The sequence below is a fragment of the Gouania willdenowi genome, unplaced genomic scaffold (genome assembly GCF_900634775.1).
Source record: "Gouania willdenowi unplaced genomic scaffold, fGouWil2.1 scaffold_87_arrow_ctg1, whole genome shotgun sequence".
Classification (NCBI taxonomy): Eukaryota; Metazoa; Chordata; class Actinopteri; order Blenniiformes; family Gobiesocidae; genus Gouania; species Gouania willdenowi.
The window spans coordinates 90990-117618 of NW_021145252.1; the positions used below are offsets into that span (position 1 = coordinate 90990).

General features: G+C 36.6%; 1 protein-coding gene, 1 long non-coding RNA gene and 14 other non-coding genes across 16 annotated transcripts; 14 read left to right on the forward strand and 2 right to left on the reverse strand.

Moving 5' to 3' along the window:
• Positions 1 to 1014: 1014 nt before the first annotated feature.
• Positions 1015 to 4355, reverse strand: LOC114460986 (transcription factor 7-like). The gene is made up of 8 exons (XM_028442897.1): positions 4109 to 4355; positions 2555 to 2621; positions 2151 to 2447; positions 1992 to 2050; positions 1796 to 1894; positions 1519 to 1678; positions 1318 to 1425; positions 1015 to 1209 (listed from the first exon to the last, which is right to left on the reverse strand). The coding sequence occupies exons 2-8, from the start codon at positions 2582 to 2584 to the stop codon at positions 1162 to 1164; spliced, it is 801 nt and encodes a 266-aa protein (XP_028298698.1). The 5' UTR covers positions 2585 to 2621; positions 4109 to 4355; the 3' UTR covers positions 1015 to 1161.
• Positions 4356 to 6750: 2395 nt separating this feature from the next.
• Positions 6751 to 6822, forward strand: trnaa-cgc (transfer RNA alanine (anticodon CGC)). The gene has a single exon. It is a non-coding gene; the product is annotated as a tRNA-Ala (tRNA).
• A 267-nt stretch (positions 6823 to 7089) lies between these two features.
• trnaa-cgc (transfer RNA alanine (anticodon CGC)) lies at positions 7090 to 7161 on the forward strand. The gene has a single exon. It is a non-coding gene; the product is annotated as a tRNA-Ala (tRNA).
• Positions 7162 to 7770: 609 nt separating this feature from the next.
• trnaa-cgc (transfer RNA alanine (anticodon CGC)) lies at positions 7771 to 7842 on the forward strand. Its single transcript has one exon. It is a non-coding gene; the product is annotated as a tRNA-Ala (tRNA).
• Positions 7843 to 9788: 1946 nt separating this feature from the next.
• Positions 9789 to 9860, forward strand: trnaa-ugc (transfer RNA alanine (anticodon UGC)). The gene has a single exon. It is a non-coding gene; the product is annotated as a tRNA-Ala (tRNA).
• A 633-nt stretch (positions 9861 to 10493) lies between these two features.
• On the forward strand, positions 10494 to 10565 carry trnaa-ugc (transfer RNA alanine (anticodon UGC)). The gene has a single exon. It is a non-coding gene; the product is annotated as a tRNA-Ala (tRNA).
• A 297-nt stretch (positions 10566 to 10862) lies between these two features.
• Positions 10863 to 10934, forward strand: trnat-agu (transfer RNA threonine (anticodon AGU)). Its single transcript has one exon. It is a non-coding gene; the product is annotated as a tRNA-Thr (tRNA).
• A 2853-nt stretch (positions 10935 to 13787) lies between these two features.
• trnaa-ugc (transfer RNA alanine (anticodon UGC)) lies at positions 13788 to 13859 on the forward strand. The gene has a single exon. It is a non-coding gene; the product is annotated as a tRNA-Ala (tRNA).
• A 629-nt stretch (positions 13860 to 14488) lies between these two features.
• On the forward strand, positions 14489 to 14560 carry trnaa-cgc (transfer RNA alanine (anticodon CGC)). The gene has a single exon. It is a non-coding gene; the product is annotated as a tRNA-Ala (tRNA).
• Positions 14561 to 14826: 266 nt separating this feature from the next.
• trnaa-ugc (transfer RNA alanine (anticodon UGC)) lies at positions 14827 to 14898 on the forward strand. The gene has a single exon. It is a non-coding gene; the product is annotated as a tRNA-Ala (tRNA).
• Positions 14899 to 15504: 606 nt separating this feature from the next.
• trnaa-cgc (transfer RNA alanine (anticodon CGC)) lies at positions 15505 to 15576 on the forward strand. The gene has a single exon. It is a non-coding gene; the product is annotated as a tRNA-Ala (tRNA).
• A 281-nt stretch (positions 15577 to 15857) lies between these two features.
• trnaa-ugc (transfer RNA alanine (anticodon UGC)) lies at positions 15858 to 15929 on the forward strand. The gene has a single exon. It is a non-coding gene; the product is annotated as a tRNA-Ala (tRNA).
• A 267-nt stretch (positions 15930 to 16196) lies between these two features.
• On the forward strand, positions 16197 to 16268 carry trnaa-cgc (transfer RNA alanine (anticodon CGC)). Its single transcript has one exon. It is a non-coding gene; the product is annotated as a tRNA-Ala (tRNA).
• A 266-nt stretch (positions 16269 to 16534) lies between these two features.
• trnaa-cgc (transfer RNA alanine (anticodon CGC)) lies at positions 16535 to 16606 on the forward strand. Its single transcript has one exon. It is a non-coding gene; the product is annotated as a tRNA-Ala (tRNA).
• Positions 16607 to 17228: 622 nt separating this feature from the next.
• trnaa-agc (transfer RNA alanine (anticodon AGC)) lies at positions 17229 to 17300 on the forward strand. Its single transcript has one exon. It is a non-coding gene; the product is annotated as a tRNA-Ala (tRNA).
• A 3201-nt stretch (positions 17301 to 20501) lies between these two features.
• Positions 20502 to 21023, reverse strand: LOC114460991 (uncharacterized). The gene is made up of 3 exons (XR_003673783.1): positions 20979 to 21023; positions 20745 to 20831; positions 20502 to 20635 (listed from the first exon to the last, which is right to left on the reverse strand). It is a non-coding gene; the product is annotated as an uncharacterized LOC114460991 (long non-coding RNA).
• Between the last annotated feature and the right edge of the window lie 5606 nt (positions 21024 to 26629).

The following is a 26629-nucleotide window of genomic DNA, read 5'->3' on the forward strand; positions in this document are numbered from 1 at the left end:
CAAATTTGATCATAAAACTAGAGAAAAAAAGTCTCTGAGGTCACGACCCAGAAAAGTTTGGGAACCACTGATATACACACTTTATGTTGATTCTGTTTTTAGGCTAAGTTTTTTTTCTAATGAATGTATTCAAGTATTTAATTCAGGGACTAATGGTTTGTTCTGGAAGTAATAAAATGTATCTGAAGTTACTTGAGAAGTTTTTTTTTATGAGGTACTTTTTTACTCTTACTCAAGTACAAGTACTTTTAAAAAATGGTAAATGAACTTGATTTATAAAGTGCTTTTATGTCTACACTGAAGTCGTCCCAAAGCGCTTTACAATTTCAACTCATTCACCCACCAATGAGACTGAGCTGCCATGGGTCAACCACTGAGAACAACTTAGGGCTCAGTGTCTTGCCCAACACATAGACTGGGATCAAACCCCCAACCTCTTGATCAGAAGATGACTGATGTAGTAACAGTACTTTTACTGGAGTACCGTTGTTGTTGGTTAATGGTTAATAACTACATTTACACAAATACAACAGCAGCTGATATGATCTCCTAGTGCTGTAGCCCACTGCCATTTAAAGTGTCACACACTGTGGTTTGTGATGGATGTAGTGTTATTAGGTTGAATTGATTACATAAAAAAATGGTAGTTCCAATTTTTTATTTCATATTTCATTCACAAAATATACAATGTGTCACATGACGGTGACAGAAGCTGTTGAATCATCAGCTACCAAAAATGACTAAGAAGTTTAAGCAAGGGTGGATTTCAGAACGACTGTGGCTCCCGGACGTATCTCTGGACTCAGACTTCAGCCGTAGTTCCATTGTCGTAGCAGGACGAACGTGTCTATCACGAGGACACGCCCACTCTCCGAATTTTTTTCCTTTTCTCTGCCTAAAACAAAACACATAAAACTTTAAGTTAGCTGATGAAACAGCAATTTGCATTATCTGTGGATTTATATTACATGTGTGCCGCAAAATAATATATGTGTTGTAGAGCGTGTGCATTTCAGAATTTATAAGTGTGCATAAACTACATATTTGCAAAATCAAGCATGTGCATTTGTGAAAAACCCTGCGTGAGTTAATTCATTGTGATATTGTCCTGATTCCATAGATTTCAGCCGTAGTTCCAGTGTCGTAGCAGGACGAACGTCTCTAACACGTGGACACGCCCACTCTCCGAATTAGTCTCCTTTTCTTTGCCTAAAACCAAACACATAAAAGTTTAAGTTAGCTGATGAAACACTTTCACAGTCACTGTTCCATCACCTTTAAGGTTGCTGTGGCAACATGTCTGCAGGGTAGACTTACATAGTTCTTCTTGTTGGTCCAGCCGGGGTTCTGCTCGTGGTGGAGCAAAGCACAACGTTTGGCCTCAGTATTATACTGATCTTTGTCCTCCGCTGGCAATGACTTCCACTGTTGATGGAAAACAAGAAAAGTGTCACTAACACACACTGAAGACTAGAGTTTAAAGATCACAGATCATTCATGGAGGAAAAACAAACTCACCCGTTCACCGAGGAATTTGTTGACGACAGCGCTCGTCCTCACGCCCAGATCTTCCTCCGCAGACTTCCTGTGCTCTTTGAGAAACAGCATGAAGGCATTGGGGGGCTTTTTTATGTACAGCCCCTTTTCCACCTTCTCTGCCTTACGCTTGTTCACCTTTCTGAAGGAACAAAACACAAATACACAGTATAAGAGCACATGTTAACAGTGAGCAGAGCATGACCAGAGTCAGTCACAAGAAAGACATGTACGATGAAAACAACTGCAGGAAACTCACTTTAAGACTGGAGCCTTCACTGGGGGGGCTGGGACTGCTGGGACTGCTGGGACTGCTGGGGGTTCTGGTTGCACGATTGAAACAAAGTCATTCTCATTCCTACAAAGATTAAAACACAAACACACTGGATCAGAAATCATGTCACATGTGAAGTAACGTCTGCGTTTGAACAAGTCTGTTTGTTTGCTTTACTTACTGTCCTCCAAAAGTGGGAAGTGGATCCATCCCTGCAGTGAACACTGGAAGTCCATTATACTGGAGACACAAAAACATGTGAATGTTAGAGTTCCCATCATAGTATCAATACAAAGATCTACAGAAATACATTAAGAACTGTGTTAAACAGAGATGTTACTGTCATAGCAGACACAGCCGATGGGATGAAGGTTTGGAGCTCAATATGTTGTTGGGCCTGCATGTGCACATCATTAGGAATGGGGTTGATGGTTGTAGGGCAAGGATTTTGTGGGTGGCAGTACTCTGCGATAGACAAGACATCAACGGTTGTCAGGTCTTCATAGGTTGGAGCCCCGTCCTGGTCGTCAGCGAACGTTGTTTGGTCCTGAAGCAGTTGGGCAATGTACTGGCCATTTATTTGTTGGGCCCCGTACCCGTCATCATAATCCTCAGGCCAGTAAAAAAAAGTATCTTCCTAAAGAGTAAAATGACATCCATATTTAAAGAACCATCAATAACACATCAACATTATTAAGTAGAGAATTCTACAGAAGAACAGGAAGGGCGTGTCCAGGTTCTTACCGGCTGAACGTGCTGTTCTGAGGCCCACATCTTACTGATCAATAGGCCACAAAATATTCTCCAGACTCTGAGGGAGGAAAGAGGTTCAGTGAGTAGATCAGTGACATGTATTAGTAACAAAGGTTAAAGTAATGTAAGCATTGAGATCATTGATATTTACAAGCAATTTACATGAGTCATGCAGAGCGCCACAATAATAATCTACAGAAGTATCCCATCTAGGATTAGAAGAAAGAGTAAGAGTTTATAAATTATACTTCTGTATTCGATGTCTTATGTTCAAATGTTTTGGTATTTTATCCCCCATTTTTATTATTTTGTTTGCATATTTTTAAAAAAACCAATTCAATTCAATTCTCCCCATATAAAGTTTAGCTTAAACTTCCTTAGGGAGGGCTGGTGATGGTCACAATAAAGCAATATAAAAAATGTATTTATTAATATCTTTTGCAAGAATAAAACATGCATAAATGTTGCAAAAATATTGAACTACAAGTAATGTTAACCTTTTACAACATATACAGACAAAACATGAATATTTAATTTGTGCAGTGATTATTGTATATCACTCTATGGATGTTCAGCACTGCTTTCTTTTAAGGAATTTATTTATTTATCAATTATCTACTCATTTATTTTCTATTTTGATATATTTTTTTTTTAAATATTATTTTAATGTAATAAGTTGCAACACTTGTCCACAGGAGGCTTTTGAATAAGAAAAATAATTATTGGATGTATTCGAGCCTAATGGTCTGGTTGTTTCCACAACCTCCACACAGTCATTTATTAATTATTAAAGCATTATTAAACATAGGGTTTTGTGCAGTAATGTGTGATTTACTGCTAAGTTTTATTATGTTTTTTAAACTTTGGACATGCATAATCTGTGAATAAAATCATAATGTAATACAATGAGAAAAAAAGCCATTTAAACTTAAATAACAGAAAATTATTCTACATTAAGAAAATAATCAATGTAGGAAATAAAGTATGTATCAATGTACATAAATGAAGAAAATATTCAAACAATGCAAACAGCTTCCATGGTTGGTAACGACATTTCACTCAGTGACTGACTGAACGTCATTGGCTGTTAAAACGAACCAAAACAAAATCATATCAAGTACTTCAGAATCTATTTTATCTCTTAAATATTAAGTAAAAATCGACTTATTATAAGGTATGAACTAAAGTACAAATTTTCATCAAAGTCATTATAGGACTTAAGTATATCTACTGTTTTACTAAATAATTACATCTCTACAAAACAGTCTCAGCAGCACAAACGTTCACTACAAGTGTCACATCAGAGTCAAATTATCACAGAAGCAAAAGTAACACATGAAAAATCATCATTTATTGATTTTTGTTATGTTAAAAACGTTTTCTGTAGACCTATAATATAAAATCTAAACGTTTTAGGTCTCAAACCTGATTTAAACAGACTTAGAGAATATAATCGTAGCATATGTTTAACTTTTTAACGCTAAAATGATTAAAGTTGCCTTATCAGATGAGAATAATTCAAACAGCGCAGGGCCATGGTCTTACTTTTCTGGTCTCCTGTTTTAAAAAGTCTTTTTCTGGTCCTGGTCAGAAGTTTAAAGTCTCTGTGTTTTGTAAACTTTTCGCTCCTTTCTCGGGTCAAAGATGCTCACAGCTCTGACAGCTCTGCTCTCACCGTCTGTCGCTGCTCACTAAGAACGTTGAAGGTCAGTAGGTGACTTTAACTGACGCATCCACCTCGTTTCTATGGCTACGCCACGTTACGTACACACTTAGAAAACTTTTCAAGATACACGCTCTATTTTTGTTTTTATTTGTGAGCATAAATAAGGACAATCTAGACGTTTTATATGACAAATATAAATACAAATATTTACGTAGGCCAGTGTTTTTCTATGGAGGACCAGACCTGCCAACATTTTAAATAAATGAATAAAAGAATAAAAACAAAAACAAAACAAATTCAAAAATAATTGAGTTTGAATAAAATAAATGATTACATAAATAAAAGTTAAAAAATAAATAAAATTAAAATAAATTATATTTGTATATATATATATTTTTATTTCTACCTTTATATATCAATATTTTTTTTTATTTTTGACCGATATTTTATAGATTTTCGCATTTTTTTAATGGATTTATTCATATTCGTATTCATATTCAAACTTTTGTATTTTTTTGCTACTTATAATCATCAATTTGTTTTTCATTTAAATTTTTCCTTTTTCTTTATGTTTTTTTTTTTAAATTAATTTATTTTTAATTAAGCAGGTTTGGTCTTCATCATTTTTCAATTTTGGGGTCGGGACCGCAGGTGGGGTCACCTGGAGTTTAGATGTGGTCCCCTGAAATGTCTAATAAATGATTTAAAAAAAAAAAAAAAAAAAAAAAAAAAAATAAACAAATTAATTTAAAAAAAAAAAAAAAAAAAAAAGACCTAACGATAGGTTGAAAAATCTGAAGCTCTGACTCTGATCCTGACCAAAGTAAAAGAATGTCATCTATGTATCTTCCCCACCATATGATTTTATCTTGGTAGACATTCTGGCTTGAAAACACAAACTTCTCCTCCCAGTGTCCCATAAACAGGTTTGAATAATTAGGTGCAAAACATGCTCCCATAGCTGTACCTTTCTGTAGTTTATAGAATTGATTCTGAAAGACAAACACATTGTTAGTTAATGTCCATTCTGTGAGTTGCAGGATGAATACAGCAGGGGGCGTCTGTCCTGGTTGAGTATTTTCCAAATAATGTGAGAGAGATTCCAACTCTTCCTCATGGTCAATATTTGTCTAAAGTGATTCAATATCCATAGTCACAAAAAGTGCTGGCCCTATATTTCTAATTTATTTCATTTTATTGAGTACATGTGCACTGTCTTGTATGAAAGAGGGCAGCTCTAACACAAATAATTTAATGTGAAAGTCAACACATTTTGATGCTGGTTCTGTGATAGATTCATTCACACTTATCATAGGTCTTCCAGGGGCTTTTCTAGGTTTTTATAGACTATTGGAAACATGTAGAAAGAAGGAATTCTGGGATTTTCACACAGAAAAAAGTGATGATGATGATGATGATGATGCATGCCTTTATTGTCATTGTACACATGTACCATGAGATTAAAACAAGCCAACTCCAGTAACAGTGTAAGAAATAAAATAAACAAGCAAACAATATAACATAGGACATCAATAAAAAGTACAGGAAAGGATGTGAAGTGAACAGTATGTACATTTGGTATTTAAATAAATAAAAAATAAATAAATAAACAACTACATTGCTATATACAGTGTCTGGTGTATAGCACATTGTCTATATATGCGGTTCAATGATATTACACATCACTGTTTTTGTTTTTTTTTTAAAGTGGCTGAGCAGAGTCTGTGGGTATGAATATGAGATCAGCGCATATTTGTTTGTTCTGGCCTTAATGCACCTGTAGCGCTTCCCTGAGGGCAACAGGTCAAACAGGTCAAAGCCAGGGTGGCAGCAGTCTTTGGTGATGGTTTTCACTGTTTAGTCTTTCAAAAATATAGACTGTTAAATTTTGACAACATTCAAATATTTGCATTAATACGATTGGCCTATAGAATCTTAAATAACTCTGCACCAGCACCTCTGAAGAACTTTATAAAGTTCACTTCTGCTGTGACAACTAGAACCATATAAACACAGCCCCAGCCACCCATAAACAAAATATATATAAATGTATCCTTTATCCTGATCCTCTATCTATCCTTTATCCTGTTTTATCCTTTATACCTGTCATTATTATTGTTGCTGTTACTGGCTTGTTTTTTCTGTTCTGCACACTGAATACTGAGTCAAATTCTCTGTGTTGTTTTTTAAAACTGGACTTGGCAAAATAAACTTTTCTGATTCTGATTCTGAAGATCCTCCACCAGGGGGCAGTGTACCATACCCAGATGTAAAACTTCATTAGCACAATCATACTTCTCATATAAAACAATAAAGAATGGAACGATTTCACAACGGACCTGAAAAGTCAAACTGACTATTTTCTGTTCACTGCAGAACTTAAAAAGTGTCTGTGGAACAATCAAAGCTGCTCACACAGACACTGAGGTGGACACTATGTTTGAACCACGTGACAACTTACGTAATGTGTATATATTCATGAACAAGTTTGCGGACATGTTTAGCCCCGCCTCTCTCCCCTGGGGATGTAGCTCAGTGGTAGAGCTCGTGCTTCGCATGTATGGGGCCCCAGGCTCAATCCCTGGCATCTCCAAGAATCATTAACTCATGGATTGTGAAGTTCCATACCTTCTTTCTGAAATGGGTGTTTGTCACATTTTTCTCATTTTTCATGCCCTTCTGCATTTTAATTCCAGTTTAAGTGTGCACATCATATTTAGACTAATTTTTAGGGTCTTTTCTCAGAAAAAAAAAAAATCCAAATTTGTTCAAGTCTTATGCCATATTATTACCTTAAGTCCAATTTTGGGCATTTGCAACTTTTTTCTCATTTTTTTCCTCATTTTTATATACAGAGACAGGGGATGTAGCTCAGTGGTAGAGCTCATGCTTCGCATGTATGAGGCCCCAGGTTCAATCCCTGGCATCTCCAAGAATCATTAACTCATGGATTGTGAAGTTCCATACCTTCTTTCTAAAATGGGTGTTTGTGATATTTTTCTCATTTTTCATGCCCTTCTGCATTTTAATCCCAATTTAAGTGTGCACATCATATTTAGACTAGTTTTTAGGGTCTTTTCTCAGAAAAAAAAAAAAAATCCAAATTTGTTCAAGTCTTATGCCTTATTATTACCTAAAGTCCAATTTTGGGCATTTGCAACTTAATTCACATTTTTTTTTTCTCATTTTTTGTAAACATAATCGGGGATGTAGCTCAGTGGTAGAGCGCATGCTCAGCATGTATGAGTCCCCAGATTCAATCCCTGGCATCTCCAAGGAACAAAAACTCAAGGGTTGTGAAGTTCCATGCCTTCTTTCTGCAATGGGTGTTTGTGATATTTTTCTCATTTTTCATGCCCTTCTGCATTTTAATCCCAGTTTAAGTGTGCACATCATATTTAGACTAGTTTTTAGGGTCTTTTCTCAGAAAAAAAAAAAATCCAAATTTGTTCAAGTCTATGCCTTATTATTACCTTAAGTCCAATTTTGGACATTTGCAACTTTTTTCTCATTTTTTTTCTCATTTATATATACAGAGACAGGGGATGTAGCTCAGTGGTAGAGCTCATGCTTCGCATGTATGAGGCCCCAGGTTCAATCCCTGGCATCTCCAAGAATCTTTAACTCATGGATTGTGAAGTTCCATACCTTCTTTCTAAAATGGGAGTTTGTCTCATTTTTCATGCCCTTTTGCATTTTAATCCCAGTTTAAGTGTGCACATCATATTTAGACTAGTTTTAGGGTCTTTTGATAGCCTTTTCTCATGAAAAAAAAAAATCCAAATTTGTTCAAGTCTTATGCCTTATTATTACCTTAAGTCCAATTTTGGGCATTTGCAACTTAATTCACATTTTTTTTTTTTTTCTTTTTTTTTTTTCTTTTTTTTTTTTCTCATTTTTTGCAAACACAACAGGGGATGTAGCTCAGTGGTAGAGCGCATGCTTAGCATGTATGAGGCCCTAGGTTCAATCCCTTGCATCTCCATGGAACAAAAATGCATGGATTGTGATGTTCCATACCTTCTTTCTGAAATGGGTGTTTGTCACATTTTTCTCATTTTTCATGCCCTTCTGCATTTTAATTCCAGTTTAAGTGTGCACATCATATTTAGACTAGTTTTTAGGGTCTTTTGATAGCCTTTTCTCAGACAAAAAAAAAAAAAAAAACTCTACATTTTTTCAAGTCTTATACCTTTACTTCCGATTTTGGGCATTTACAACTTTTTTCTCATTTTTTTTTTCTCATTTTTAATCAAGCCACTTTACTCATTTTTCATTCCCTTCTGCATTTTATTTCCAGTTTAAGTGTGCACATCATATTTAGACTATTTTTTTAGTCTTTTGATAGCCTTTTCTCAGAAAAAAAAAAAATCCAAATTTTTTCAACTCTTTTGCCTTATTATTACCTTAAGTCCAATTTTGGGCATTTGCAACTTTTTGCTCAATTTTTTTTTTTTCTCATTTTTTAATAAGACAACAGTGGGTGTAGCTCAGTGGTAGAGTGTGTGCTTTGCATGTATGAGGCCCCAGGTTCAATCCCTGGCATCTCCAACAAACAAATGCTCAAAATAGTCATGTTCTATCACTTCTTTCTAAATAGATGTTTGTCAATTTTTCTCTTTTTTTATGCCATTCTGCATTTTAATCCCAGTTTAAGTGTGCATGTCATATTTAAAGAAATGTTTAGGGTCTTTTGAAAATCCTTTCTCAGAAAAAAAATAGAAAACTCCAAATTTTTTCAAGTCTTATGACTTTCTATATTACCTTACCTCCGATCTTGGGCATTTGCAACTTTTTTTCTCATTTTTTTTTCTCATTTTATGTAATGAAAACATCAGAAGTAGCTCAGTGGTAGAGCGCATGCTTAGCATGTATGAGGCCCCAGGTTCAATCCCTGGCATCTCCAAGGAACAAAAACTCAAGGGTTGTGAAGTTCCATGCCTTCTTTCTGCAATGGGTGTTTGTCATGTTTTTCTCATTTTTCATGCCCTTCTGCATTTTAATCCCAGTTTAAGTGTGCACATCATATTTAGACTAGTTTTTAGGGTCTTTTGATAGCCTTTTCTCAGGAAAAAAAAAAAAATCCAAATTTGTTCAAGTCTTATGCCTTATTATTACCTTAAGTCCAATTTTGGGCATTTGCAACTTAATTCACATTTTTTTTTTTTTTCATTTTTTGTTTTCTCATTTTTTGTAAAGACAACAGGGATGTAGCTCAGTGGTAGAGTGCATGCTTAGCATGTATGAGGCCCCAGGTTCAATCCCTGGCATCTCCAAGTATCAAAAGCTCAACCATTGTGAATTTGTATGCATTCTTTCTAAATTGGGTGTTTGCCACTTTTACTCATTTTTCATGCCCTTCTGCATTTTAATTCCAGTTTAAGTGTGCACATCATATTTAGACTAGTTTTTAGAGTCCTTTGATAGCCTTTTTTCAGAAAAAAAAAAAAAATCCAAATTTTTTCAAGTCTTTTGCCTTGTTATTATCTTAAGTCAAATTTTTGGCATTTGCAACTTTTTGCTCATTTTTTTTTTTTCTCATTTTTGATCAAGACAACAGGGGATGTAGCTCAGTGGTAGAGTGTGTGCTTTGCATGTACGAGGCCCCAGGTTCAATCCCTGGCATCTCCAAGAATCATTAACTCATGGATTGTGAAGTTCCATACCTTCTTTCTAAAATGGGAGTTTGTCACATTTTTCATGCCCTTCTGCAATCTAATTCCATTTTAAGTGTGCACATCATATTTAGACTAGTTTTTAGGGTCTTTTCTCAGAAAAAAAAAAAAATCCAAATTTGTTCAAGTCTTATGCCTTATTATTACCTTAAGTCCAATTTTGGGCATTTGCAACTTAATTCACATTTTTTTTTTTTTTCATTTTTTTTTTCTCATTTTTTGTAAAGACAACAGGGGATGTAGCTCAGTGGTAGAGTGCATGCTTAGCATGTATGAGGCCCCAGGTTCAATCCCTGACATCTCCAAGAATCATTAACTCATGGATTGTGAAGTTCCATACTTTCTTTCTGAAATGGGTGTTTGTCACATTTTTCTCATTTTTCATGCCCTTCTGCATTTTAATTCCAGTTTAAGTGTGCACATCATATTTAGACTAGTTTTTAGGGTCTTTTGATAGCCTTTTCTCAGGAAAAAAAAAAAATCCAAATTTGTTCAAGTCTTATGCCTTATTATTACCTTAAGTCCAATTTTGGGCATTTGCAACTTTTTGCTCATTTTTTTTTTCTTCACATTTTTGATCAAGACAACAGGGGATGTAGCTAAGTGGTAGAGTGTGTGCTTTGCATGTACGAGGCCCCAGGTTCGATCCCTGGCATCTCCAAGAATCATTAACTCATGGATTGTGAAGTTCCATACCTTCTTTCTGAAATGGGTGTTTGTCACACTTTTCTCATTTTTCATGCCCTTCTGCATTTTAATTCCAGTTTAAGTGTGCACATCATATTTAGACTAGTTTTTAGGGTCTTTTGATAGCCTTTTCTCATAAAAAAAAAAAATCCAAATTTGTTCAAGTCTTATGCCTTATTATTACCTTAAGTCCAATTTTGGGCATTTGCAACTTAATTCACATTTTTTTTTTTTTTTCTTTTTTTTTTTCTCATTTTTTGCAAAGACAACAGGGGATGTAGCTCAGTGGTATAGCGCATGCTTAGTATGTATGAGACCCTAGGTTCAATCCCTGGCATCTCCATGGAACAAAAACGCATGGATTGTGAAGTTCCATACCTTCTTTCTGAAATGGGTGTTTGTCACATTTTTCTCATTTTTCATGCCCTTCTGCATTTTAATTCCAGTTTAAGTGTGCACATCATATTTAGACTAGTTTTTAGGGTCTTTTGATAGCCTTTTCTCAGACAAAAAAAAAAAAAAAACTCTAAATTTTTTCAAGTCTTATACCTTTCCTTCCGATTTTGGGCATTTACAACTTTTTTCTCATTTTTTTTTTCTCATTTTTAATCAAGCCACTTTACTCATTTTTCATTCCCTTCTGCATTTTATTTCCAGTTTAAGTGTGCACATCATATTTAGACTAGTTTTTAGAGTCTTTTGATAGCCTTTTCTCAGACAAAAAAAAAAAAAAAACTCTAAATTTTTTCAAGTCTTATACCTTTACTTCCGATTTTGGGCATTTACAACTTTTTTGTCATTTTTTTTTCTCATTTTTAATCAAGCCACTTTACTCATTTTTCATTCCCTTCTGCATTTTAATTCCAGTTTAAGTGTGCACATCATATTTAGACTATTTTTTTTAGAGTTATTTGATAGCCTTTTCTCAGAAAAAAAAAAAATCCAAATTTTTTCAACTCTTTTGCCTTATTATTACCTTAAGTCCAATTTTGGGCATTTGCATCTTTTTGCTCAATTTTTTTTTTTTTCTCATTTTTTAAAAAGACAGCAGTGGGTGTAGCTCAGTGGTAGAGTGTGTGCTTTGCATGTATGAGGCCCCAGGTTCAATCCCTGGCATCTCCAACAAACAAATACTCAAAATAGTCATGTTCTATCACTTCTTTCTAAATAGATGTTTGTCAATTTTTCTCTTTTTTTATGCCATTCTGCATTTTAATCCCAGTTTAAGTGTGCATGTCATATTTAAAGAAATGTTTAGGGTCTTTTGAAAATCCTTTCTCAGAAAAAAAATAGAAAAATCAAAATTTTTTCAAGTCTTATGACTTTCTATAATACCTTACCTCCGATCTTGGGCATTTGCAACTTTTTTCTCATTTTTTTTTTCTCATTTTATGTAATGACAACATTGGATGTAGTTCAGTGGTAGAGCGCATGCTTAGCATGTATGAGGCCCCAGGTTCAATCCCTGGCATCTCCAAGGAACAAAAACTCAAGGGTTGTGAAGTTCCATGCCTTCTTTCTACAATGGGTGTTTGTCATGTTTTTCTCATTTTTCATGCCCTTCTGCATTTTAATCCCAGTTTAAGTGTGCACATCATATTTAGACTAGTTTTTAGGGTCTTTTGATAGCCTTTTCTCAGGAAAAAAAAATCCAAATTTGTTCAAGTCTTATGCCTTATTATTACCTTAAGTCCAATTTTGGGCATTTGCAACTTAATTCAATTTTTTTTTTTTTTTTCATTTTTTTTTTCTCATTTTTTGTAAAGACAACAGGGGATGTAGCTCAGTGGTAGAGTGGATGCTTAGCATGTATGAGGCCCCAGGTTCAATCCCTGGCATCTCCAAGTATCAAAAACTCAACCATTGTGAATTTGTATGCGTTCTTTCTAAATTGGGTGTTTGCCACTTTTACTCATTTTTCATGCCCTTCTGCATTTTAATTCCAGTTTAAGTGTGCACATCATATTTAGACTAGTTTTTAGAGTCCTTTGATAGCCTTTTTTCAGAAAAAAAAAAAAATCCAAATTTTTTCAAGTCTTTTGCCTTGTTAGATAGATAGATAGATAGATAGATAGATAGATAGATAGATAGATAGATAGATAGATACTTTATTCATCTCCAAGAGAAATTCACAGTTCCAGCAGCTTACAGGTATGGGAACACAGGGGCATGCAGGGAAAGTACAATGTAGAAATTTAAAAATTAAGAAAAAAATTTAAAACAGTGCAAAGAAAGTACTAAGGTAAAATATAATGGTATAATATCGAAATACAGTATAGTGTGTGCCAGTCCAGTTGAAGTGCAGTTGTGCAGATGACAGTGTGCAAGATACAGTAGATGTGTGTGTGTGATAAAGTGCGTGTGTGACAGAGTGTGCATGGTGTGATTAGCATTAAGTCCAGTGTTCTATGGTTGATTTTATCGCCCCCCCCCAGAGTTGTTAAAGAGCCGCATGGCGTGGGGGAGGAACGATTTCCTCAGTCTGTCAGTGGAGCAGGACAATGACAGCAGTCTGTCACTGAAGCTGCTCCTCTGCCTGGAGATGGCGCTGTGCAGTGGATGGTGTGGATTGTCTATGATGGACAGTAGCCTGTTCAGAGTCCGTTTCTCTGCCACAGATGTAAGGCTGTCCAGCTCTGTGCCAACAACAGAACTTGCCTTCCTCACCAGTTTGTCCAGGCGTCCAGCGTCCTTCTTCTTGAGGCTGCCCCCCCAACACACCACTGCATACATGAGGGCGCTCGCTACTACAGACTGGTAGAAGATCTGTAGCAGCTTCTTGCAGATGTTGAAGGACGCCAGCCTTCTGAGGAAGTACAGACGGCTCTGTCCTTTCCTGCACAGGGCCTCTGTGTTGGCAGTCCAGTCCAGTTTGTCATCCAGCTGCACTCCCAGGTATTTGTAAGTGTGAACCACCTCCACACAGTCACCTTTGATGTTGACAGGCTCAAGGTGCGGCCTGGTTCTCCTAAAGTCCACCACCATCTCCTTGGTCTTGGTGGCGTTGAGGAGCAGGTGGTTAGAGTCGCACCACGTGACGAAATCCTGGATCAGTTCCCTGTATTCCTCCTCCTGTCCACTCTTGATACAGCCAACGATGGCTGTGTCGTCCGTTGTTATTATCTTAAGTCCAATTTTGGGCATTTGCAACTTTTTGCTCATTTTAATTTTTTTCTCATTTTTGATCAAGACAAAAGGGGATGTAGCTCAGTGGTAGAGTGTGTGCTTTGCATGTACGAGGCCCCAGGTTCAATCCCTGGCATCTCCAAGAATCATTAACTCATGGATTGTGAAGTTCCATACCTTCTTTCTAAAATGGGAGTTTGTCACATTTTTCATGCCCTTCTGCATTCTAATTCCATTTTAAGTGTGCACATCATATTTAGACTAGTTTTTAGGGTCTTTTCTCAGAAAAAAAAAAAAATCCAAATTTGTTATTGAATCCCCAGGTTCAATCCAAATTTGTTCAAGTCTTATGCCTTATTATTACCTTAAATCCAATTTTGGGCATTTGAAACTTTTTTCTCATTTTTTTTTCTCATTTTTATACACAGAGACAGGGGATGTAGCTCAGTGGTAGAGCTCATACTTTGCATGTATGAGGCCCCATCTTCAATCCCTGGTATCTCCAAGTACCAAAAACTCAAGCATTGTAAATTTGTATGCTTTCTTTCTATATTGGGTGTTTGCCACTTTTACTCATTTTTCATGCCCTTCTGCATTTTAATTCCAGTTTAAGTGTGCACATCGTATTTATACTAGTTTTTAGGGTCTTTTCTCAGAAAAAAAAAAAATCCAAATTTGTTCAAGTCTTATGCCTTATTATTACCTTAAGTCCAATTTTGGGCATTTGCAACTTTTTTCTCATTTTTTTTCTCATTTTTCATGAACATAATTGGGGATGTAGCTCAGTGGTAGAGCTCATGCTTCGCATGTATGAGGCCATAGGTTCAATCCCTGGCATTTCCAAGGAACGAAAACTCAAGGGTTGTGAAGTTCCATTCCTTCTTTCTGCAATGGGTGTTTGTCATATTTTTCTCATTTTTCATGCCCTTCTGCATTTTAATCCCAGTTTAAGTGTGCACGTCATATTTAGACTAGTTTTTAGGGTCTTTTCTCAGAAAAAAAAAAATCCAAATTTGTTCAAGTCTTATGCCTTATTATTACCTTAAGTCCAATTTTGGGCATTTGCAACTTTTTTCTCATTTTTTTTCTCATTTTTTGTGACCATAATTGGGGATGTAGCTCAGTGGTAGAGCTCATGCTTTGCATGTATAAGGCCCCAGGTTCAATCCCTGGCATCTCCAACAAACAAATGCTCAAAATAGTCATGTTCTATCACTTCTTTCTAAATAGATGTTCGTCAATTTTTCTCTTTTTTTATGCCATTCTGCATTTTAATCCCAGTTTAAGTGTGCATGTCATATTTAAAGAAATGTTTAGGGTCTTTTGAAAATCCTTTCTAAGAAAAAAAAAGAAAACTCCAAATTTTTTCAAGTCTTATGACTTTCTATATTACCTTACCTCCGATCTTGGGCATTTGCAACTTTTTTCTCATTTTTTTTTCTCATTTTTTGTAAAAAAACCAGGGGATGTAGCTCAGTGGTAGAGTGCATGCTTTGCATGTTGATGCCCCAGGTTCAATCCCTGGCATCTCCAACATTCAAAAACTCATGGATTGTGAAGTTCCATGCCTTTTTTCTGCAATGGGTGTTTGTCATATTTTTCTCATTTTTCATGCCCTTCTGCATTTTAATTTCAGTTTAAGTGTGCACATCATATTTAGACTAGTTTTTAGGGTCTTTTCTCAGAAAAAAAAAAATCCAAATTTGTTCAAGTCTTATGCCTTATTATTACCTTAAGTCCAATTTTGGGCATTTGCAACTTTTTTCTCATTTTTGTACACAGAGACAGGGGATGTAGCTCAGTGGTAGAGCTCATGCTTCGCATGTATGAGGCCCCAGGTTCAATCCCTGGCATCTCCAAGTATCAAAAAGTCAAGAATTGTGAGTTTGTGTGCCTTCTTTCTAAATTGGGTGTTTGCCACTTCTACTCATTTTTCATGCCCTTCTGCATATTATTTCCAGTTTAAGTGTGCACATCATATTTAGACTAGTTTTTAGAGTCCTTTGATAGCCTTTTCTCAGAAAAAAAAAAAATCCAATTTTTTTCAAGTCTTTTGCTTCGTTATTACCTTAAGTCCAATTTTGGGCATTTGCAACTTTTTGCTCATTTTTTTTTTTTCTCATTTTTGATCAAGACAACAGGGGATGTAGCTCAGTGGTAGAGTGTGTGCTTTGCATGTACGAGGCCCCAGGTTCAATCCCTGGCATCTCCAAGGAACAAAAACTCAAGGGTTGTGAAGTTCCATGCCTTCTTTCTGCAATGGATGTTTGTCATATTTTTCTCATTTTTCATGCCCTTCTGCATTTTAATCCCAGTTTAAGTGTGCACATCATATTTAGACTAGTTTTTAGGGTCTTTTCTCAGGAAAAAAAAAAATCCAAATTTGTTCAAGTCTTATGCCTTATTATTACCTTAAGTCCAATTTTGGGCATTTGCAACTTTTTTCTCATTTTTTTTCTCATTTTTCGTGAACATAATTGGGGATGTAGCTCAGTGGTCGAGCTCATGCTTCGCATGTATGAGGCCCTAGGTTCAATCCCTGGCATTTCCAATGAACAAAAACTCAAGGGTTGTGAAGTTCCATGCCTTCTTTCTGCAATGGGTGTTTGTCATATTTTTCTCATTTTTCATGCCCTTCTGCATTTTAATCCCAGTTTAAGTGTGCACATCATGTTTTGACTAGTTTTTAGGGTCTTTTCTCAGAAAAACAAAAATCCAAATTTGTTCAAGTCTTATGCCTTATTATTACCTTAAGTCCAATTCTGGGCATTTGCAACTTTTTTCTCATTTTTTTTCTCATTTTTCATGACCAAAATTGGGGATGTAGCTCAGTAGTAGAGCTCATGCTTCGCATGTATGAGGCCCCAGGTTCAATCCCTGGCATCTCCAACAAACAAATGCTCAAAATAGTCATGTTCTATCACTTCTTTCTAAATAGATGTTTGTCAATTTTTCTCTTTTTTTATGCCATTCTGCATTTTAATCCCAGTTTAAGCGTGCATGTCATATTTAAAGAAATGTTTAGGGTCTTTTGAAAATCCTTTCTAAGAAAAAAAAAGAAAACTCCAAATTTTTTCAAGTCTTATGACTTTCTATATTACCTTACCTCCGATCTTGGGCATTTGCAACTTTTTTTAATTTTTTTTTTCTCATTTTTTTTATAAAAACCAGGGGATGTAGCTCAGTGGTAGAGTGCATGCTTTGCATGTATGACGCCCCAGGTTCAATCCCTGGCATCTCAAAGATTAAAAAACTCATGGATTGTGAAGTTCCATTCCTTCTTTCTGCAATGGGTGTTTGTCATAGTTTTCTCATTTTTCATGCCCTTCTGCATTTTAATTTCAGTTAAAGTGTGCACATCATATTTAGACTAGTTTTTAGGGTCTTTTCTCAGAAAAAAAAAAATCCAAATTTGTTCAAGTCTTATGCCTTATTATTACCTTAAGTCCAATTTTGGGCATTTGCAACTTAATTCACCTTTTTTTTTGCCTCATTTTTTGTGAAAGTAATTGGGGATGTAGCTCAGTGGTAGAGCGCATGCTTAGCATGTAAGAGGCCCCAGGTTCAATCCCTGGCATCTCCAAGGAACAAAAACTCAAGGGTTGTGAAGTTCCATGCCTTCTTTCTGCAATGGGTGTTTGTCATATTTTTCTCATTTTTCATGCCCTTCTGCATTTTAATTCCAGTTTAAGTGTGCACATCATATTTAGACTAGTTTTTAGGGTCTTTTCTCAGAAAGAAAAAAATCCAAATTTGTTCAAGTCTTATGCCTTATTATTACCTTAAGTCCAATTTTGGGCATTTGCAACTTTTTGCTCATTTTTTTTTTCTCATTTTTTAACTAGCGAACAGGGGATGTAGCTCAGTGGTAGACTGTGTGCTTTGCATGTACGAGGCCCCAGGTTCAATCCCTGGCATCTCCAACAAATGAATGCTCAATATAGTCATGTTCTATCACTTCTTTCTAAATAGATGTTTGTCAATTTTTCTCTTTTTTTATGCCATTCTGCATTTTAATCCCAGTTTAAGTGTGCAAGTCATATTTAAAGAAATGTTTAGGGTCTTTTCAAAATCCTTTCTCATAAAAAAAGAAAACTCCAAATTTTTTCAAGTCTTATGACTTTCTATATTACCTTCCCTCCAATCTTGGGCATTTGCAACTTTTTTCTCATTTTTTTTTCCTCATTTTTTGTAAAGACAACAGGGGATGTAGCTCAGTGGTAGAGTGAATGCTTAGCATGTATGAGGCCCCAGTTTCAATCCCTGGCATCTCCAAGAATCATTAACTCATGGATTGTGAAGTTCCATACCTTCTTTCTCAAATGGGTGTTTGTCACATTTTTCTCATTTTTCATGCCCTTCTGCATTTTAATTCCAGTTTAAGTGTGCACATCATATTTAGACTAGTTTTTAGGGTCTTTTCTCAGAAAGAAAAAAATCCAAATTTGTTCAAGTCTTATGCCTTATTATTACCTTAAGTCCAATTTTGGGAATTTGCAACTTAATTCACATTTTTTTTTTTCTCATTTTTTGTGAACATTATTGGGGATGTAGCTCAGTGGTAGAGCGCAAGCTTAGCATGTATGAGGCCAAAGGTTCAATCCCTGGCATCTCCAAGGAACAAAAACTCAAGGGTTGTGAAGTTCCATACCTTCTTTCTGAAATGGGTGTTTGTCACATTTTTCTCATTTTACATGCCCTTCTACATTTTAATTCCAGTTTAAGTGTGCACATCATATTTAGACTAGTTTTTAGGGTCTTTTCTCAGAAAGAAAAAAATCCAAATTTGTTCAAGTCTTATGCCTTATTATTACCTTAAGTCCAATTTTGGGCATTTGCAACTTAATTCACATTTTTTTTTTTTTTTTCATTTTTTTTTCTCATTTTTTGTAAAAACAACAGGGGATGTAGCTCAGTGGTAGAGTGCATGCTTCGCATGTATGAGGCCGCAAATTCAATCCCTGGCATCTCCAAGGAACAAAAACTCAAGGGTTGTGAAGTTCCATACCTTCTTTCTGAAATGGGTGTTTGTAACATTTTTCTCATTTTACATGCCCTTCTGCATTTTAATTCCATTTTAAGTGTGCACATCATATTTAGACTAGTTTTTAGGGTCTTTTCTCAAAAAAAAAAAAAAAATCCAAATTTGTTCAAGTCTTATGCCTTATTATTACCTTAAGTCCAATTTTGGGCATTTGCAACTTAATTCACATTTTGTTTTTCTTATTTTTTGTGAAAATAATTGGGAATGTAGCTCAGTGATAGAGTGCATGCTTAGCATGTATGAGGCCCCAGGTTCAGTTCAATCCCTGGAATCTCCAACAAACAAATGCTCAAAATAGTCCTGTTCTATCACTTCTTTCTAAATAGGTGTTTGTCAATTTTTCTCTTTTTTTATGCCATTCTGCATTTTAATCCAAGTTTAAGTGTGCATGTCATATTTAAAGAAATGTTTAGGGTCTTTTGAAAATCCTTTCTCAGAAAAAAAAAGAAAACTCCAAATTTTTTCAAGTCTTATGACTTTCTATATTACCTTACCTCCGATCTTGGGCATTTGCAACTTTTTTCTCATTTTTTTTTTCTCATTTTTTGTAAAGACAGCAGGGGATGTAGCTCAGTGGTAGAGTGCATGCTTCTAATGTGCGAGGCCTCAAGTTCAATACCTGGCATCTCCAAGATTTATAAACTCATGGATTGTGAAGTTCCATGCCTTCTTTCTAAAATGGGAGTTTGTCACAATTTTCATGCCCTTCTGCATTTTAATCCCAGTTTAAGTGTGCACATCATGTTTTGACTAGTTTTTAGGGTCTTTTCTCAGAAAAAAAAAAAAATCCAAATTTGTTCAAGTCTTATGCCTTATTATTACCTTAAGTCCAATTTTGGGCATTTGCAACTTAATTCACATTTTGTTTTTCTCATTTTTTGTGAACATAATTGAGGATGTAGCTTAGTGGTAGAGTGCATGCTTAGCATGTATGAGGCCCCAGGTTCAATCCCTGGCATCTCCATGGAACAAAAACTCAAGGGTTGAGAAGTTCCATGCCTTCTTTCTGCAATGGGTGTTTGTCATATTTTTCATGCCCTTCTGCATGTTGGTATATTAGGGCTGGGACAGGGGGCTCATACCACAGCTTAACATCTGGCCGTAGTTTTCCTGAGTGGAAGAGAGTGTTTGCAATCCATCTCTGATCCTGCACAGGGATGGTCTTGCTCATTTCCCCTGGCAACCAGAAAGAAGCTGTGGTCTGAGCTGTGACTGGTTGATCCCCTCCAGGCTGAACTCCTTCAGACTCATTCTGTTAAATAAATTAACATTAACATTAAGTTAACTGATTAATTTACGGCTACTCTAGAAAAAACAGAGAGTGCCAATAATTGACTGTTAAAGAATATATAATTATAGCAGAGGAGGCTACAGGGCTGATATTTACAGGAGGGTAGGAAATCCTTACAGGGGATGGTGCAGGGCCGGTGGTCCTCACTGAGGCTGAAGAAGGGGTCCTCAAAGGGGATGGTGCAGGGCCAGTGGTCCTCACTGAGGCTGAAGAAGGGGTCCTCAGAGGGGATGGTGCAGGGCCGGTGGTCCTCACTGAGGCTGGAAGAGCTGGGGGTCTTTCTAGCCACTAAATTGGGCTTCAATTGGGCAGACAGCTTCCCACCAAAGCGTGATTTGTTGAACTGATAGGAGAAACAAATAGATTAGATAACTTGGCCACAAAGTAAAATAATTACCTATTTATCAATACCGAACAAATTAAAAACTGTAATAAAAATAAAAATTAAATTGACCATTGATAAACTGAGAGGGGGTCGCCAAAAGGTTTTGACAGCTGCTGCAGTACCAGCTGCTGGGTCTGAGGCCTGAGACTGCTGTGTTGCAGCAGGAGCTTCAGGAGCGGGGGGAGCAGGAGTGGCAGGCTGCTAACATAACAGCAAAACAACAATAAAACAGCAAAGGCACAACAGCATGAAAACATCATAAAATTCAGATTAAACAATTATAAGATATAATTTTAGAACACTTTACCTGATCATCGTGAAATCCACAATTACAAGCTCTGGATTCTCCAAAAATAGTGGTTTGTCCACGTGCCTGCATGGGGCAGTTCACAATCTGAAACAGAATCATTATTAGCCTAGGATGAGTCAAATAGTGAATGTTTTTAACACTGAAATGTATTAGTATTTCCCAAAGGCGTGTATAATGTCCCTTCAAAACCAGCAGACATTTCACAAACTTACATAGATTACTGTACTTTACCTTCTGGTAGAGGTTGTGCCTTTTTTTTTGGCGAGGGGCTGGTCTGTTCCCTCCTCCAAGGGGCCAAACCCCTGTTCTGGACATCCACTCCCCATCTCCCATTGCCTTGTGGCTTTTAGCTTTAGTGGCCATTCTAAAACAAAAGCAAACATGACAACACAACACAACACTAACAGTAATAACAACTATGTATTGCAGTATGAACATGCTCTATGTGAGTACTGTAACAAGCTATTCCACTACTGTAGAAAACTGCACAGATAATGTTTGTAACACTCAAATACAGAAATGAAAAGTACAAAAGCTGGAGGTTCATGTCAGTGGCAAATCATGTGTACACCCTCTTCATATCATAAGTACCCTCGCCATAATTTAATATGTGTTTTCATTTGTAGAACAGTTGGCTCTCCTAAACCCCTAATTTTTAAAACAGTGTGGAATTTAAAGTGGATTTTTTTTTAAATAGCATGCAACTTTTATGTGATTACTTCTATAGTAAGTAAATACAGTCTCCTTTCTAAAATGTTGGTAATTATTGTCTCCTATTGTCAAAAGTGTGATAAAATAGCCTCTACAATATTAAATAATCCTGTTTCAATAAAGTAAAAGAAAATATAGTATTTTATTGAGCAATAGTACTTTTAGTTTGCAGTGAATTTGTACAAAAAATAGCCTATAAAGGAACCAGGAACATTTCTCAATTATTTTTAAATTAATTGTTAAATCTTTTCGATTACCCCCTGCAATAATCTATAAATTAATCACAATTGCAAAAGAGAATAAGTCCGGTGTTTGCATGTAACGCGTCGATCACCAGTTACAATGATCGCCACCTAAGCTATAACACCGGTAATGTTATACGTTATAAGATATAACACCGGTAATGTCACATGTTGTGCTATCTCAAGACGATAAGGGTAGAGCGAAGTGCTGATTAAAACAAAAAAACACGGGGTTAAATTTGAATACGTTGATTTAAAAATACATTATGTTCTCTCTTAATAAGGGTATCATTAAATAGCGACGGTCACCACTTAAGTTATAACACCGGTAATATTACGTGTTATGCTAGCTCAAGATAATATGGGTACAGTGAAGTTCTGGTTGAAAAAAAAAAACAGTTTTAAAAAGATAATATGTTAGCTGTCAAAAAGGTATCATTTTGCGTGACATGCAGGAACAGTTCTCCGTCTGCTATGTCCGAGCGATGGAGAATCGAAGGGGGCGGGACTGGATGGTGCAAATGGCACACCGACCTGTGCAATCTCACGTTGGATAAAAACGGTCCTTATTGGTTAGTCTCGCGTTGGAAAGAGACGGCTCTTATTGGTTGGAAAGAGATGGCCCTTATTGGTTTATGACCAATTTCACTCATGGTCATTATTGGCGGATGTCTAATTTCGGAATAGGCAGTGGCAGTGATGATTGGACAACGACATAGGACCTGAGACAGACAATCCTGCACCAGGTAGCGCCATTGCAACTTTTTTCTCATTTTATTTCTCATTTCCTATCAAAGCAGCAGGGGATGTAGCTCAGTGGTAGAGTGCATGCTTAGCATGTGAGGTGTATTTACTGCTTCACGTGTAGGAAATTAAATCATCTAAATTGAACTTTGACTGTGCTAGCCTCAGCATTCCTGGCCAAGCAAAGGAACAGTAGAATCAAAAACAGGTTCGTTCCTGTTATCACCTCTTTGTTACATTACGATCAAAAATAAACAATCAATCAATGTTTCAAACTCTGGGCTCCGACCCCCTGCGGAGCCCAGGGGATTTAATCATCCTCACAGGTCACTCAGGATGTTGGAAGAATACCAGCTGTTTGTTTCCACCTCAAAATGAGATCATCATGTGAGGGTCTTATCACCTAAATGGACAAATGTTGCTTCCTTTCTTTGTGTCCCAGAAAAGGGTTGTTAAGTAATCATGTGACATCTGAGAACTTTGTGAAAGATATAAGCTTTGCTCTCCTGTTCTTGCTTCAGAGTAAATTTGACCCCGGCTGCTCTCACAGGGCTTCTGCCTCAGCCCTGTTCTTTTGATTCTGCTTGTGTTAATAAACTTTGTGTTATTATGCAAGCCAGTTTCAGCGATGATCCCTTTTTCCACACTACATCTTTTTCATCGTTCACATCTCCATCTGGGGAAACCACGACAAATTTGGCGTTGTCGGGCAGTGACTGCTACAGTTGTTCCTCCGTGTCTCGGTGGCCCGAGTTCATCCAACATCCTTGGTGAGTATGAGATGGGTGTTTGGGGTCACTGTCTTAACATGGATATTGTACAGTTTAAAAGAACTTGTGCATTGTGTTATGTTTGTAACGATGAGGAGTGGAAAGGGTTTCGCCTAAATTATGTTGTTGAATTGAGACAGACTTTGGGTTATCGGTAATGACAACAATAACAAAAGAAAAAGAGAACTAAATTGCTAGGATAGTTTTGTTTGGAACGGTAGGGATGTAATGGCTATTTTATGGTTTTGGGACTTAATATCCATGCAAGAATTGGGAACATGGCCATTTTTCCTACATTCTGTAAGTCTCTGTCGCAGGTTTTGTCACTTAATCATGAGATATGCTATAGGGGATTGACACTTAATTTGGTAAAGTTAAATTTTGAAATAAAGGAAATGAGAGAGAAATAAGAATGACTTGACTATGTTATGAATTCATGAGTTGAGTTGAAATAAAGGAAATGAGAATAACTTGACTATGTTATGAATTCATGAGTTGAGTTGAGTTGAAATAAAGGAAATGAGAATGACTTGACTATGTTATGAATTCATGAGTTGAGTTGAGTTGAAATGAGAGAGAAATGAAAATGACTTGACTATGGTATGAATTCATGAGTTGAGTTAAGATGATTATTTTTGAGTAAAGATTCAGGAATTTACTCAATATGGTGGAAAATGAATGAGCCACTATGGAATAAAGCGCTGTTTTAATGTTTTGTGTGTCAATAGGAATTAACGAATACATCTGCTGGTCAATTGTATTTGTTTTGTTCTGTTTTCTGTTTGTGTGTAAATTAAATGTTCATTTGTATGTCATGTTTGTAAATGTAAGTTGTGTTTTGAATTGTATATGATTTAATGCAAAAGAGGGTAATTGGATATAAGCCCTAATGTTACATGAGATAGGTTTGGTTAAGGATTAAGAAATATGAGCCCTATAAATTATGGGGACTTTTGTTAGACTTTGGTGCTTTTCGAGATCGATTATTATCTAGAATATATTTTCAATATAATGTTAAACATATCTTAATTATAAAAAAAAATAATAATAATAATAATGATTTAGCTCTGTTTAAGGTTGGTTTTGATGTCGACCTTGTTTGGGGCCGCTTGCCCTATGTTGATCTGCGGTCCGCTGTGGCTGCCCTTGTGTTCCTCCTGCACGCTGCAGGGGGGTGTGTATGTGTGTGCGAATGCGTGTGTGTGTGTTCTCTCCCTGTCATGCGTTGAATGAATGGTAGTGAAATAGCTGTTATAACTGATTTTAATATAACTTGTGACTTATTGGTGAAGTTACTATTCGGTGTTTGACAGAGCTGTGTGTTTGTGTTTGGATTCTGACTGTTGCTGTGGCGCTCTGGTTTAAAGTTCTTAATAAATGAATAGCGTTGTGCTGCATGCTGACGTCTGGGTTTTAATTTAGATTTTAAACTTCTAGCAGTGTCTGAGACATGAGGCCGGCATCAGCCGCCGTTGCATGCATTCTTTACTTCAGTGTTGCTGTTGGGGTTACAGCGTTACGTTACTGGATTGATTTATTATAATGGATTAAATTAAATACAACATCAGCATTAATTTGGTAGTGATAAAATATGTTCCAGACAAAGGCCTGATTTAATAATGACAATGATAATGATAATGTTTGATGCTGCTTTTGATTATTAAATAGCAATCTGATTGGATTGAACGTGCGGTTTTTCTCAATTATGTGATCGCTTATTTGCTTTGCCGTTTGATGACATTGTTTGCTGAATAATGTTATTTTTCAGCGGTGTTTTATGTGTTTCTGGATCTGTTTTATCCGTTGTCATTTCCTTATTCCACTGACGTGTATTTTACGGTTTCGGACTTGTTCACGGCGTTCCGCTGCAGGGGTCCGGTGTGAACCGTCTCGGATCGATCGCGTCTTTCTTTTTGTGCGTTTGTTGTGATTCTGTGATTTGTGCCTCTGTCATGTGTGTTTATGTGTAAGCTGTTTAGGTTTATTTGGTTCCGCTGAGAGAGTTGCGGGTGTTGTGAACGAAGTGGTAAACTGTGTGTTTGGTGATGAGAACTGGTCCGTATTTTCCGGCGGGCAGGAATCTTGGTTAAGTGTTTGAATGTGACCATTAGAATATTTGTTAACGTAAGATAATTGTGAACATGCCATGTTGTTTTATTTTTGTTTTAACTGTCTCGTATTTCGTGTCAGCTAGCTGTGTGTCACTATGCCTGGATATGAACGGCCTGGGACGCCGGGTTCGTGAGTTTTGGTTATTGGGACTTTGTTATTCGTGTTCTGACGTGGATGTTTACAGTAAATTTGTTTTTTTGTTGAGCTGGCATGGTTAGTGTTGTAATTTCGTTGTAAGTTCACTCCGGTATAATGTGAATGTGTTGTGTCGATTTGTTTCCCCATTGTTTTTGGCGTCTGTTTGAGTTCCCGTGATGTTAACTCAGTGATCCTCACTATTTTTTTCACAAGAGCCACATTGGCAGTGCAAAATCAAAAGGCGAGCCACTTTTACGACAACATACTAAGTCACCTTTGCAAATGTAAATTGGACATCCCACAAAAAAGAAATAACACGGCCAATACATTTTCATTTAAGACCAGATTTATTTTAATACTGGGATGAGCGGAAGCTGGCATGCATGCCCTTGACTTTATTCATGTTATATTTGTAGTTTGTTGTTGCAATCACAGTGAGGCATTCAAGATGAGCATGGGTCAGTCGGTTTCTCTGTTTCCTCTTGATAATGTTCATGGTCGAAAATGTTGACTCACAGGTGTATGTGCTCATGAAGAAAGACATCACTTTCTGTGCAAGTGGTTTCAAAGTGGGGAAGTCTGCTTCAGAAACCAAACTCCAGAAGTGGCCAACACCTGCTCTGAGTTCAACTTGGAGAATGTTATTTGTTTGCAGCTCAATTATTTCACTCTCCAGAGCAGCACGATTATCAGGGCAGAGCTGTGTGATGGTTGGCGTGAGGGAGGACACATCCACATGGAAGGGGTTTTCAATAAAATTGAAAATCTCCTTATGTTCAGTCACATCACTGAATCTGGATTCAAACTCACCCTTCAGCTCCTCCAAAACTTCAACAAATCTGCTGTAGCTGAAGTGCTGCTGCAGAGATGGGTCCCTTGTGGTTGTTGCTTTGAGTTTAGGGAAGTGGATGAGTTCTCTGTCAGGTATCCACAGAGAAGTTATTTTGTTTTCGAATGCTCTGACTGCCCTCAGCATGTCACTTGGAAGTTTGTCTCTCCCTTGGAGCTGCAAGTTGAGAGTGTTCAGGTGACAGGTAATGTCAGTAAGGAGGGCCAGCTGTATGATCCAGTTTGGGTCTTTCAGCTCTGGCTGGTGTTTCCCCTTGGTGTCCAAAAAACTGTTGATTTCAGGAAGGAGGCTCAGGAACCGCTCCAGCACCCTTCC